Raw genomic sequence first — 15,228 nt, forward strand, 5'->3', positions numbered from 1 at the left:
TGTCTGTGAACGGACCAATCACGGCACGGGGCTCGCTCACCTCGTCCTCCGCACCCCAGTATTTTTGGCAGCATCGGTTTCATGAAATAATAGCTCTAAACACCGTCTAGAGGATTCCTAGTCTATGCATAATACAGTCCACCCCATTAGCTATCAGTACGTAGCTATTTTATACTGAAATTATACTGCTATTCTATGATACCTATACAGTGTAACGACGAACAACTGTTAAATAAATGAAATAAGACCTGTTTTCTATTTCTATCGTCTGCCCTTGTAAATATACAAGTAGTATAGTTACCAAGCGATTTATTTTTTACCGTTGATTAAAACGTGTATTAATAATTATATAAAACTACAGTTTTGTGCGCCCTCTTAACTGAGACGGTTAATTATGGTTGACGTTTAATTAAGCTACTGACTTGGCCCATAGAAAATCACTGCGCAACTACCCCGCTACCCGTTTGAGTTAAAAAGTAAGACAGCTGTAATACTACGTAGAATGAAAAATAAAACAGTATTTTGGTGAAATTTTATTGAATCACATAGGAATGTTTATTACATCGAAAAGAGAATAAATTTATAGTATCTTAGCAACAGCCTATGCATAATTATATTTACTTACTTATTTTTAGCGAAAAGTAAACAATATTTTAAAACTCGCACACTACTAATTTATAAAATAGACTTTGAAATAAAATCGCAAATTCAATAAAACAAACAAACAGGCAAGCATACAAAATAAAAAGGCTCTTTAGGTACACTTCGGTAGATAAATAATATTTCCTCTAGGTTTACTAAAATGAACATTATCTTTGTATAAAACATATTTACAATAAAGTCGATAATTGAGTAGGTATATAGGTACCTAACCACTTTTTTAGTCAACCCACTCAGTAGGTAAACATGTATTAAGTTATATAACCTAAATATAAACATTAAACATATATGCAAACGATATATCAAAGCTAATATTAAGTTTATTCTGCAAATGCTATACATATTTAGAACAATCATCATAGTTAATGAAGAAAATTGGTAAAAACGCGGCAGTACGAAGCATTAAAATGGGGATTTCAAAAATAAAATGTAACTTTTTTTAAATGTACATGTTGGGTTTTTCTCCGAATATTTTCCGGGTCCGAATGTAAGACTCAAATTTGTGACGGCCCATACAAAATGTTTGTGAAGGTATCGCAAATAATCGCAGTAAATCAAACTTTTTAACAAATTATTTTAATCAGTTGTGTTCGTAATTCTAAGAAGAACGTACCGGATTTTTTTTTTACACATTTTTCCTGAAAATATTCATTAAAGTTATTTCTTAGAAGTTACCAAATTTCAAATGAATATTCCACAAAATTCAACGTGGTTACAGACACAAAGTAAAATTAATGTTATAATCACACCTGGGCTGTTAAAAAGTAAACTTACATTTTGGTGTATTTAATTTCACTATGAATATAAAACCTTACACATACCAACACATGTATCCGACACTACTGAACTAGCGATTATTTCAAATACAAGTGTCATTACTAAGCAAAACATTTATTAGTATGTATTATAAGTATAACGTAATATTAACATAAGTTGCCAATTTTCATTTACGCAGCGTACTACGTAGGCGAACAACACGCGAACGCGAAGCGAAGCGATGCGGCGCGGGGTGAATCACCTTTGATATCTATAGAAGTGTCCTACGTGGGCGATCTCGTCGCGAACGCGAATGCCTTGGGCCCGCCGCGCCGCGCCGCGTCGCGTTCGCGAGTTGTTCGCTTACGTAAGACGCAGCGTTAGGGGAACAATAAAATGGGGGGAAAGTTTATTATAACATACTTACCTACTTTTTTTATTTTAACGAATCGGGTTTTAATCCCGTAGACGGAGGAAGACTTTCTACGATCAATAATAAATCCAAGTTTACAAGATTAGATCAAGATTTGTTAAAATAATATTTATTTAATATTTGCCGTCACAATTGCGTGTCTCATTTTCAGAAATCCTAATAATGCCTTTAGTTTGTTTATATTTATTGTATTTTTTTATGTGTCTCCCCAGAAAATATTACAGGAAAAAAAAATAGGAGCAGACTGAGATTTAGGCATTCACAAGCTTGGTATTTATATAATAATCTATAATTGTCATCAACGCCTAGCTTAGTTAAATGCAACAATGCACCTTAGTATTACATGTAACTCTCATCATAAGAATAAAATTGAGCTCATCTGAAGCTTGTATAATTTTACTTATTTTAAGTATATGATTTTCATATTAAAAGTCATATTGTATTTATTAATTTTATCGAGATCCAGATCATCAAAATACTGTAACAATCAAGTATTTTGCCGCTCGAAAATACTTTCTACACCGTTAATATGAAAATCACGATTTTCCAAACACTTGAATAAGTGCGTAGGTTTATTAATCCATGGAATCTACCGAATTTAAAGAACAAAGACCGCTCACAAAGGCACAGGACCTTTGATGTTTATTTTATTATGCTTTTCTTTTTAATTTACAAATTGTCCAGCTCCCAGTCTTGCCTAATACGGAAGACACGATAGAGCCAAAGATAACTCAACTGGCTGGCACTCTGCTGCCCTGTTACGGCAAAAAAAACTATCTATAGCCAGCCCTAACTTTGTCAGTAGAAAAAGCGCCGAATTTCTAATTTTCTATGGGACGATAGGCCTTGGTGCCTACATTTTTTTTAATATGCCGCATTTTTCTACTGATGGAAACGGCTTGACAGATAATAGATACGCTGTTTTGCCGAAACAGGGCAGAACTGCTAAGGACCGAAAATTGCCAGGCAAAAAACGTTGAAGAGTTTAAAATTTAGAATTGAATTTTTATTCCCTTTGCTGATCCATTTGGAAACGAGGGATTAAATACCGATGTAAACGGTCCCTAACACTTTGTCTATACAGTTTAGGTATTTCGGACTCTCACGATTCACGATACTGTATAAGAGATAGTGTCTGACCAAAGACAATTTTTTTTGCCGAAAGATTAGGCCGAAACATGTTTTCTATGCCGAAACCTGCCAAAACCGAACCTTGGTCGGACACTAATAACAGAGGTCTCCAAACTACTTACACCCACACCCACGTTAAAAAAACAGAGAGCCAAAGGGCCTTACAATCCGGCCCTCAAGTAAAATTTGAAGACCTCCAGGCCCTCCAGCATAATGAAGGACCGAAGGCTTCGTGGCCCTCTAAAATTTGGAGACCCCTGCACAATAATAACTCCTAAAACACCTCTTATTTTCTATTTGAGGTCCTCAGCGTCGCCCAGCAGGTCTGCACACTCCTTCTCGTCCCACTGCTTGTCGTCCAGCTTGCCTGCCCCGGCCACCACCTCGTACTCGTTCAGCTCGGCTTCTAACTCTTTCTCCCATTGCTCTGTAATATAGGAACGAATGAGAGGCAGGTATTTTATGGGGTTCTTGCCTGGATTGCGTGGAATGCTATATGACCAAACGGCTGTTCTATCGTAGTTTACTAACTATATTTGGTTGCCATTTTGATTGAGCTTTGTAAAAAAAAATAAGCAGCTATTGATGACATTTTTTGTCGTATCTATTACCTATCGCAAAACAGGTAGTCTGTTCGGAAAGAGAAGAGTCGTGGAATGTATTGGGCCCCATACATTCCACGACTCTTCTCTTTCCTCACAAACTCTTAGACTAGCGATAGTTCAACATTTTATGAAATAATGCGGTAATTGTAAACTAATATAAAATAGCATTCCACTTTACAATCCAGAGGTTCTGATTGTAAGTTTGAGGCAAAACATTCGTATACACGACGACATTTTACAAATGCTGAGACACGATTCCACCGATTCCACCAAAGTTAACTGATGATTACAATTTCATGTTTTGTCTGAAACTTACATTATGTAAAGATCGCAAAACGAGAAAGTATTATGCTAGCGAGCATAACAGGCCAATTTAAACGTACACTGACATCGGATTGATATTTGAATCGTATTATTACAAGCTTTTATTTACTTTCACCTGACCGTTGTCTGTCTGTCTGTCTGTAATCAAATCTTGCAAGTTAAATTTGATCCACTTTCCGGTTTCCGTATAAGCTGAAATTTTGCATGCATGTATAAATCGGATGACAATGCAATATTATGGTACCATCGAGCTGATCTGATGATGGAGACAGGAGGTGGCCATAGGAACTCTGTGATTAAACAACGTAACCTAATTGTGTTAGGGGTTTTTAGAATTGTTTTGATGAGTATTAGTTGTCTGTCTTAAGAAAAGTACAGTCGGCGATAAAAGCTTGTACCAAAAATGAATTTTTTGACAAAACCTTATTATTTTAGTTATCGTGCGTATTGCGCGCTCCAATGGGTCCATGTACGAACAAGTTCGAGACAAAGGCACGATAATTGACGATCGATTGAATGACGTCAGTTAAATGTCACTCTGATATCTGTGCAATTTCGAATTAGCCTACAACCCTTTGAACGCCACATGTCTTAATACGAAAACGCAAGGTTACATTGACAACGACACGAGTGATACGACTCTATAACATCGATAAGCGTTCTTAGCAATGTGGGCATGGAATCATGATGAAATGGCTAGATGTTCTTCACTTGGCTTCCAATGGGTTAGCCTTAAGCAAGGCTTAAACTAGCAAGAGATATACTTGGAAAATTCGACCCATGCCACCGAGTGGCCGGGCGGTTCAGGTATCTGTCGATTCCAGCCTTGGCCACTGGACGCCTTGGTCAGTTTTTCCTTCGTATATGACATTTACTTCGGTTAGCAAGAGCTTGCATGCAATTTACGTTACATTGCCGACTACTAAGGTAAATTGCATTCAAAAGTGAGCAGATGTAATGGAAATTGCATGCAAGTTAACCTCGATTTAGTTTGATAAGCATTTAATACTTACTCTGCTTAAAACGATCTTTACAATAATCTAAAAAATGATATTACCTTTAGAAAAACTTCTCAAAACCGGCACTAAAATAACAAGACCGATGTATTTTAGAATAATATAATTATTTCAATTCATAATAACTAACTATAATGCCAATTTCATAACTTTTACGTTGTTCTAAACATGGTTCATGTACTGATAGTAAATTACTCTAACTGTCTAAATTACACTTCCAAGTCGTTTAGAAACTAAATAACGTACAACTGCAGCATGGTAGGGGTGAAATTGCTGTACTTTCATTTAGATACTTCAGATGACGCCCTTCCCTACTAAACCTTTGGGAAATTATATGAAGGCAAATTTCCGTAGACGTTACTTTTCTTTGGCTTTCCATCTTGGCACTTCATCAATCTTTGTTTGACGAAGTGTGGAGGAAAACTATTCAGCTTTTTATTATTGGATACCACGATCTTCGAAAGTAGCGCCACAAAGCGGTGGAAATGCTATCATTACCATTTATTAACTTTGAACACATCCGACATTTTGATATCAGCAAACACATTTTGATGAAAAAAATGCAGTTTAATCAACTAATGAACTAGTTGATTAAACTGCATTTTTTATAACCCCTTATAGTGTCCCACTGGGCGAAGGCCCTTTGATTTCCACGACTCCCGTTGTTGAGCTTTTTCCGGCCAGTTATTAATGAAGGTGTCTAACTCGTCCCGCCATCTCCGTCTGGGCCTGCCACGTCCGCGCTCATTTAGCGGCATCCACTTGGTGGCTATACTAGCCCACCTAACCGAATGCATGCGGCAGACGTGACCTGCCCAGTCCCACTTCAGCCTGCTTCAAACTGCACTTATGAAATAAAAATTTGAATTTTATGAAGGTATTTTTTTCTTTGCAATAGTTACAGCAATTTCCTCCCTGCGTGAATGTCATGGAAGAACGGGTAACCGAACGCTATAAAATTATTATTTTTTAATATAATGACAACGGCGAAGATCCAAAACACACAACAGCCAGATTATTTAGTTACATATAAAGACACTTTATAATTTTTTACGAGTTTGACATGTGGAGGGGCGAGCGGTTGAAAATTTGCCATAGTTCGCTCACTTAGTGACGTCATCATTTTGAGTTGCGTACACGTTCTTAATCCTGTAGCACAGGGTTGTCACGCTGTAACATAAATTGTTCCAACAATCATTCGAATTCGTTTTATTACGACAAGTTCATCAAATGCAGGTGAAATGGGTTTAATCAACTAAACCAATACCCAACGCCATTTTCATCCAAAACACGGACCATAATAAATAGTTCTTTCATACTGTTAAACCATTGACAACAGTTTGTATGTACGTGTACGTGATATTAGTTTTGTAGTACGTTTAATACAGTTTTATTCTAATTTCGAAGTCCAAATCTTTCAATGAAGTAACTGACATACAGCTGTAACCCTTACACTTCCAGTTAGGGAAACCCCTTCTCTAAACCCCGCTTCGCTCGGCCTTCCACCTGTCAACTCGCTGTAATCGCGTTTAGGCTCGGGTAACTGCTGCGAGGGAACGTAGGCCAGTGCTCGTAACTTCTCTTTGCGGACACCAGGAGGCGCTGGGGGCCACACTAATATTGAAAATAATTATATAAATATTATAAGACATCTTATACAGTTCTTACATTGATTCGACAAACCTGTAGCGTAGGGGAAATGAGACAACCCTAACGTCATGACATCGCTTTTAAAATTTTGAATTTCAGGGTGTCTATGTGTATAGTGTTTTTTTTTTATTCCGTTCAATTTCAGGCATTTACGTTATGCTTTCACTAAATGAGTTATTGTATTAGAAAATTATAGTAATATTAAGTTAACTTGTGTGTCTAAAGTTATTCGATCAATTTATTTTGGTGAATTTAATACAATTAAAGAAAAAGAAAAAAGTAGTGCCCCCACAGCCCCCGTCCTTATAACTATTATAAATAGATGATTTTTTACTTCAATATCAACTATTCTACACAAATTTAATTACACTGGATATCTCAGATACAATGTAACGACCTAGTCTAATTGTAAATATTTTATTACAAAACAAACACGGAAGAGTGTGTTGCCAGCTCAGTTTTGTATGCTTGAAATTGTAGAGGCAGTTTTTTTTAATTGACTGTCACATAAGTGATATGTCGCGGCTATACGACGGGTAACTTTCGCTCGCATCTCGATCTCATACAACTTTGGAATTATTTCACTCACCCTACATCCAAAATTCGACTGTCTATCGATATCTCTATCGCTCTTGTAATAATCGAATGAAAGAGATGGAAGTAGACTGTTAGATTTTTAGGGCCACAATACGAGTTATATTCTGAAGGGTTAGAGAGAGACAAGCGTGCGAAAGTGAACCTTCTTAATGTCTGGGCTGGAATGCGATCCCTTCGAAAAACTGACAACACTTCATATTTACAAAAAATAAAGTTTCAACATTGCTACACGTTGAAATCAGACCAACTTTGAGAAATGCAAGCGAAACAAAAAGCACACGTCAATGCAAAACAGACTTTGAAGCGATGTAGATAAAGTTCAAAATCGGGTAGCAATGTCAAAACCATAAACTTAGTCGAACTACCCTCCTTAGACCCAGAGTCATTTCTGCAGTTTTAAATTTGGAACCTTCTATAATTCCATTATAGTTCAAAATTTGATTTGACTTTGTCCTTTCAAAAGGACATCGGGACTTAGGAGGCTACTGAGCGGTACTAAACTGTGACGGAGCTATAGAATCTTAGTACAAGAATTAATAATACTTAGACATATATATAACATTCAGTAGACATTAAAATATGTTCCATTGAAAATTTGATAGACAAGTATACAGTTCGAATACCTCAATAGCTTTTTTTAAAATTTTATGTAAGTTTTTTTATATAGCTATTGAAATACAGACCTAGTTATATATTTAATGTGATACAACAGGTGATATATAAAGACACGACAATATATACAGTTACGTCCAGCGGGACAAGCGATATTGTCATAACATTCATTATATATGATGATAAATAACAACGGTGAGATATGGAGCTGATATATTATACAATATAAACAATCGAAGAGCAATAGTTTCTTTATATATGCACAAATCATAGAGTGATAGGATTAACCGTGAAACAGTGATAGGGGTTCGGTTGAATAATGCCATCTTGCTGCTATCGCAGTTATATGTTTTTATACGTGTGGCTCAAAATATTAACACTAAAGTGCTTTTAAACATTTCCACAGTATGGTTATCTTAATAACGATACAATTTACACGATATATCAGACTAATTTAAATTTAAGAGTCCGAAATTATATCAAAAGTAACTGTGCGTAAACTCCTATATAATTTATTAACATACATATAAAACTTCAGTTATTTTAATAACTCCAGTAAATATATTTTCCCCGAGTTGAACAAATGATTTCAACGTTTCATTCTAAAAATAAAGTCATTAATACATACACGCCGCCCTAATTGTGTTTGCAATAATAACTTTACAAATTACGAATACGTAGAAAATCTTTTTTGTTGTCAGTGTGGAAAATGAAAATTAAATTGACCGCGGTTTGATGATAATAAATCAACAATAATACATATTAGACTACTTTAAACCAATTAAAATCCTCGACCACTATGTACTTTGGGGCTGTCCATAAATTACGTCATCGTTTATTGAAGATTTTTGACCCCCCCCCCCCCCCCCTAAAATCATCCAAAAATCATGCTTCGAATGACCCCGTTTCCTCCTACGTTATGCTACCATCATCCGATGTCCAGACCCCCCCCCCCCTCTAATTTGAAATGACGTAATTTATGAATAGCCCCTTTGTCACAATGACATACAACACGAGACCTATGAGCGCTCTCATAGATATGACCGTAAGTAAAGCAAACACGAAGAACTTAATATTTAAATGTACCAAATTCTTGGTGAAAATGTTGACTGTACTAATGGCACTATTCGACCTAACCCGAAACTTACACGAGAAGAGCCTAACATCGCAAGTAAACTTCGCCTCGAAGCCTCGACTGGATTGCCGGTTCTATTCATTCCTAAGTCTCTTCTTAGGCCCGTACCACTGACTAGGCTAACTAAAAGCATTGATAAAAGACTCCAGTACATTATCTCTGTCCAACATTTTTGTCTTCATATCAAATTACCTTAGCACAAGGTTTATGAATTGTGAGTTAATTTTTAAGGATGGTACACCAATTCCTATTCCAAACATACCGGCCTATATATTAAGCCTTCATAAAATGCTGTACATAGACCGTAAACTGATTTAGCATTAGACATTATGGTCATAACGCATCAAGATACCTTTAGAGTCAACGTTTACCTTTTAGAGTACACCCAGTAAGTGCTAAGTTAGGGTTGTCACTTATCAATGTACATTTTCCTTTCATCTTGGCTAGATCTTATCAATCTTACCATTGTCTTTCCTTTCTAACGTAGGGCCAGATCAATGCCGCTATTTTTACGCGACGTTAAAACGCAAGCATTTTTTAATTTACATGGGTTTCCCTGAGAACTGTTTAAGTCAGGCTCAATACGCCTAACCTCAAACAAATGTAGGTATGCATTAAAAGATACGATGATATAAATAAACATAAATATAAATATGATCCCCGGCAAATCTTACGGACTGGCTGGTACAGAGTAACACTAATATGTATATACTTGTCATATAGAGCCTATAGTGAATAAGAACCGTGCTATGGTGTTATAAGTGATGCCCCGTAGTCCATGCGTTGCTTAAGCTGCATTCCGGGAGAGAAAATGCTTTAAAACAGCTGTCAGAGTCACACTTATATGCACAAACTATATTTGCATTGTTTCTTGAGTTTGAGCATATATTTACTTAAAAATATTAAATGCAAATATATTTTGTATAAAATATATTTTCATAATACTCTTGGATCTGACGACAGATCCATTTTCCGTCATTGAATTTAAATAAATACTATATATATTATGTATATATTATATTATATTATTAAAGCTTCAACTAAATCGTAAGATCCAAAAGCATGCAAGTTTTCTCAAAGTTGGTTTGACAGATATTATATTTTTACAGTTCCATGTGAAATCTAAAGCTTAGTCGATGCCTTTGCTGCGATATCAAATATCATATTACATGATCCACCATTTTTGTTTTTAATCGACTCAAACGTATAATTTTAAACAAGATAATAAACAAGTATGACAGTGATATGTTAAATGTTATTATTGTCATGCGTCGGCAAAAATCGAAAATCTCGTAACTCCATTTCAAGGAAATTAAGAAGTTTGCTACTTTAGTCAACAATACCTAAAGTTGAAACCTCTTAACTCCTTCTTAAGGATGAGTTTGCGACTTTAGCCGACGTTATACAAGAATAAAGATGAACCACTAAAAATGATAGATCATTTATATTGCTTACATAGAGAAGACCACGTATATTTTACACGACAATGACTTCCATCAAGACTGCACAACAGAGAATGATGAGAAAATACTAAATAATATGGCTAATGTGTGTTCAACTAATTATAAAATAAAAACAGATATAAATGGTAAAACAAATGCAAGGAATTAAAGAGCACTTAAACCTAATTGACGAGATCAATTTTAGAACCTATTGCCCAAAATTATGCGACATGGTTACGTTCAATAGCGTTTATCAAGCAGTGAAATAAAAGAACATAGCTGAAAAACTAATGGCATAAAAATCTAAATCTAAAGTAAAATAAAACATAAAACTTAATAGTTTAAATCATTTTATATTCTACCTAATTTCTATTTAAACAACAGAAATTGGACGAAACACTGTTGAAACTCAACAATAAGTCAAAGAAAAGTCAAGAAAAAAAAGTCCACAACGTTCTTCAGCAGACAAATAAAAACAAAACTATGACGTCGATAACGCAATTGAAAATCCCCAGTCGTTTAAATTAAATTATCCTTACCGTCGTCGTTTTCTCTATCGACTTTGAGCGACTTTATTCGCTGCTTGGCGTCTTCGATCGACTCCTGAGAGGATTTCTCTTTCACTATCAGCTCGTTGCTGGAGGATTTGTCGTCTATTATTGGGATAAGGGAATAAACAATGAGAAAATTATAAAAAAAAAATCAATAAGTGCACGGCGAAGAAAATTAAAAACACACCACAACTAAACAGTCAAAGACAGATAAATAAGAAGTAATAAGAACAGAAAGCAACATTCGGTGAAATGATCGCCTAAAACCATATTTGTCTCATTCCGCATTGGTGTTAATGATATACTTATTAACGATCTGTTTCACTACTTTGTGATTAAACTACCTAATTCAATTATTATTTGTTAACATTTTGAACAATTTAACATTTAAACCAATGCGCATGTTACTGCCACAGGCTTGAAATCGCTATAGAATTTTTTTCGTTTTCTAGCAGTCTAAAAGTAGATGGCAACAACGCTACTAGCTGCAAATTGAACTCAAAATTTTTGACAGACTTTGGTTCGTTGGATCATTTTCCTCCATCCAATCGTAAAACAGATTTTGGTGGTAGAAGCATATAAAATGAACTTGTCTACCTTTTTTCCGTACAAACGCAAATTTTCAAAAGATTTTCAGGTAACTAATATAGGATTTTTTTTTTCTGTCACAATGGAAGTGCAATTTGTTCAGTAAAGTAATCATCGACTTGAAACGTTGAAAAAGTATAGGTAATGAAATAAAATGCGTTTGTACGGGCCAGCTCATGAGTGTTCTGACAGCATGCATAAACACGTGATGACTACGTACCCTGGGAGTCATCGGCGCTGGCCTGACGAGAGCCGGCGGCCACCGCGTCCGCCTCGTTGGCCTGGCAGATCAGGGACAGGCGGTAGAAGTAGTTCCGCCAGAAGTTCTCCTCCGTGATGCTGGAACGTAACGGGTTAGTCAGTTTTCCGGGATGGTTGCGTTGTTATTACTATGCTTTTGAATTAAGCACACACTCTCGCACTCGCGCTTGTTACAATATCACAGTCACGTTGACACAAGATAAAAGAGCGGACATCTACACCTACTCTGGGCATTTTCCGGAAGTCAATAATTTTCCAAGATAGGAACTAGAGCTACTCTAACCATTCAGCCTCTCAACCAAGCCAGGCGTGGCTCACTCCGCGAATTCGTCGCTTTGCTACAGGTAGCTAAAAGTACATCCGTTCCACACCAATTTTGGTGGCTAGCTGTGGCGTCTAGGTTCTGTTGTATTACAAGGTGATAAATAAAACTCAGTTGGTCAGTCAGGTGTGCTCCGCGACCCGCCTGTACGCCATGACAGTTGACAACAGAATGTCGACTTGCAGGTAGTTCGCATTGCACTTTTATTGTATAAACGTCACATCTCTTCCTTTGTATAATGATTTATTTATTTTATTTTATGCGTTAGCCATGCAACAATAGTTCAGTCATCTCACATCTGTTTATCTTATAACTGCTAGGTTAATTTAGATTCTAATTCCGACATACTACCACCGGTTCGGAAAACAGCGTTAACCTCAGACCCGAGAAGAACCGGCGGAAGAAACTCGGCGAGGTGTGGATATATTCATTTCTCAACAGTTCAACAATAAACATTTTTTAACAATATAACCTTGGAATATTTACACTATTCCTAGTATCTCTCTCAGTTGCTTAGCGGTCAGCTGGAAGAGATCCTTTAAAGGGATGAGTTCGCCTTTGTACACATTTATTCTATTCTCTTATTGTTATGTACTTGTTTAGCGTAATAAAGTGTTTTAATACAATTATGGTTTTACTTTTACAATGTCAGTCTCTCTCCTTCTCCTTTTTTCAGTTTTGAATTTCGAGTCTGCTTTCTTTTATTCAAATTGATAATAACTCGAGGTTTAAATATCTTACGAGTTTAACCTTAATTGATACATATTTTCTTTGGATGCTTACACTTTTCTAGGTATTTTCATTAGCGTTCAAGCTATATACACGTTTCACACAATTAATACCTATTTCGTGAATTTCCAATAAAATTGTAACATACAGGTCGCTTTCCAATAACATCTCGTACATGTACATTATTTATTGGCAACAACTGATTTCCTCAGTTTTACTTGGCTGTTTGATAGGTAATATAGTATAATATATAGATATAATGCAATTTATAATATACGTAAATGGTCCAATGTTAAGTAAGGTAAAAAGTCATACCAAATATCACAACCTATTTAGTTTTACTTGTGTACTGGTATGTTATTTACGCAAACCATGATCTATACAAATAGATTTCTATTACTCGGGTAAAATGATGTAGGTACCTACATATTTGACCGTTATTATTATAAATTGCATTGGATACATTATTTTATTACCGTTTTTTAATTATAATACTTGCTGAATACAGTATTGACCTCAATTATATTCAAGTATGGTATATCGACTGTACTGTTAATCTAGCAACTTAATGTTACTTATACAATGAATGATATTATTTATGTTATGAAAACAACTTTAATCCCTGCTTACAATTGGAAGTTGATTTTAGCCTTGACTATAGTCTACAGTAGCCCTTGACTACAATATACACAGCCTTAATTTGACCATGGTTACAGTCACATTAATATTTTTTTTTATAGACATTTTGCTTCCCTTAGGTTCAATTACTTACAGATATATTATAGAGCAAAACTAGCACCTGTGTATGTTCATTTTGATGGTGGCATATATTGTTTAACTCTAATTATGTATATTTTACAAGGAACCAATGGAATTTCATTACCATGAACACGGTTTCACCGAGTACATTGTTCGAAGATTTACTTTATTATTATTTCGTTGCTTTAATAAAACCCTAGGCCATTTTGGGTTTAAGTTCATACTTGGTACTTAGTACCTGTACGATAATTAAACAACGACTTAAGTAAATAACTCTTTTATAATATATATGTACTCTTGCAAATATAGAGGCTCGATCTGCAAACTCAATTTACAAGGTTTGTTTGATTTTGTTAGTTTCAACCTCAACTAGGCAAACTGCAATTTGGTGCAATCAAGATCACGTCTGGTCCTTACGTTTTTATACGTACACAGTATAAATTTCCCACTTACGTATCTGGGTAACTGTCCGATATTGACGCCATCACTTGGCCGTCCATTTTACGGATTTGGTTACTATGTTCGTATGTGTATGTTTTCACTATTAGGAACAAGTCATATATAAAGTAGCGCAGTGGGAGTGCAAGGTTTCACGCATCGTCACTGATTGGTACTTTGTATTTTTTTCAGCATTTACTTTAGATACCTACACAATGTGTGGCATTGTGACGGACCCAGCGTCTATTTATTTACCTTAAATTGACCTTTGACCTGATTGTAAATTTATAGAATTACTATTGTGTCCTTTTGGCACTAAAATTAGTTGATTGGCTTTAGGTAATTTATTTATTTTTGGACTTTAATTTAGTCGGCCCGTCGACTTTTATCGGTACTCATTTAGTCCTAGTGCAGCTTTGCATTTTGAATTGGCCTTTGTAGGCACATTTATCACATGCCGGCACATTTTATCTTTTAGGGGGAAGGCGGCGCCATTATCGCAATCCTGTCTACCTGTTTGTTATGTTTGCCCAAAAACTATTTCAGTTGCCTCCTAACATTTTAACAAATTTGTTCCCATAATCACTTGTTTATTGTAACTGAAACCCCTAGATTCAATATTTTCCTTTAGATGGGCGGAGGCTCAATTTTCCGCATTGAAATCACATTTAGAATCATTAGGAATAGATTAGATTAGAAATTTCCAAAGTACAATTCTTGTTGCATCAGTCGAAACACGAATCGTTCATACAAACTCTGTTTTTGCGAAAAGTATTCTTATAATTTGTCGACAGCAACATTAAAAATGTCCATTACGCTAGCTTCTGAAACGTGCGTACTTGGAAGAGTGCTCGCAGATAGCAGGCACACGACACTCAGGCACATTCTAAAGCGGACAATTAAGACATCATTGTAATTAAATACTATCCGTAAGTAAGCACGGAACATGTGCGTTAGGTAAGTACCTTCTAACTACCGAGTTTCTGTACTTAAGGAGTTATCGAAGTAACCTAACGTGTAACAAACAGAACAGGTAGACACATATACATAGGATTGGACCCCAAGACATACATTAAAGTTCAACGAGTCTTTGTGACAATAACCTGAGTTTCACTCCTTAACGTTAATTATAGTCACATATTACTAACAATTTAAATTTTATGGAATTTTTCCTGAGCTATATTTATTTTTAATTCTGAAGAACTTATCATTTGCACTA

The 15,228-nt window shown here is 35.6% G+C and overlaps 1 protein-coding gene across 7 annotated transcripts in view; it reads right to left on the bottom strand.

Annotated features, from left to right (window-relative positions):
- Positions 1–520: 520 nt before the first annotated feature.
- Positions 521–15,228, bottom strand: part of LOC134806611 (synapse-associated protein of 47 kDa) — a 120,168-nt gene continuing 105,460 nt past the window's right edge. For 4 of the 7 annotated variants that reach the window (XM_063779953.1, XM_063779938.1, XM_063779967.1 and 1 more), the window contains 3 exons: positions 11,721–11,839; positions 10,901–11,014; positions 521–3,407 (listed from right to left, as the gene is read on the bottom strand). In XM_063779953.1, the coding sequence (XP_063636023.1) occupies positions 3,274–3,407; positions 10,901–11,014; positions 11,721–11,839 (367 nt within the window). In that variant the 3' untranslated portion in view covers positions 521–3,273. Of the gene's footprint in view, positions 3,408–9,549; positions 9,712–10,900; positions 11,015–11,713; positions 11,840–15,228 lie in introns of those variants that run through there. The other 3 variants (XM_063779946.1, XM_063779973.1, XM_063779979.1) reach the window with 3 other exon arrangements.

The sequence above is a fragment of the Cydia splendana genome, chromosome 1, assembly GCF_910591565.1.
Source record: "Cydia splendana chromosome 1, ilCydSple1.2, whole genome shotgun sequence".
Taxonomy (NCBI): Eukaryota; Metazoa; Arthropoda; class Insecta; order Lepidoptera; family Tortricidae; genus Cydia; species Cydia splendana.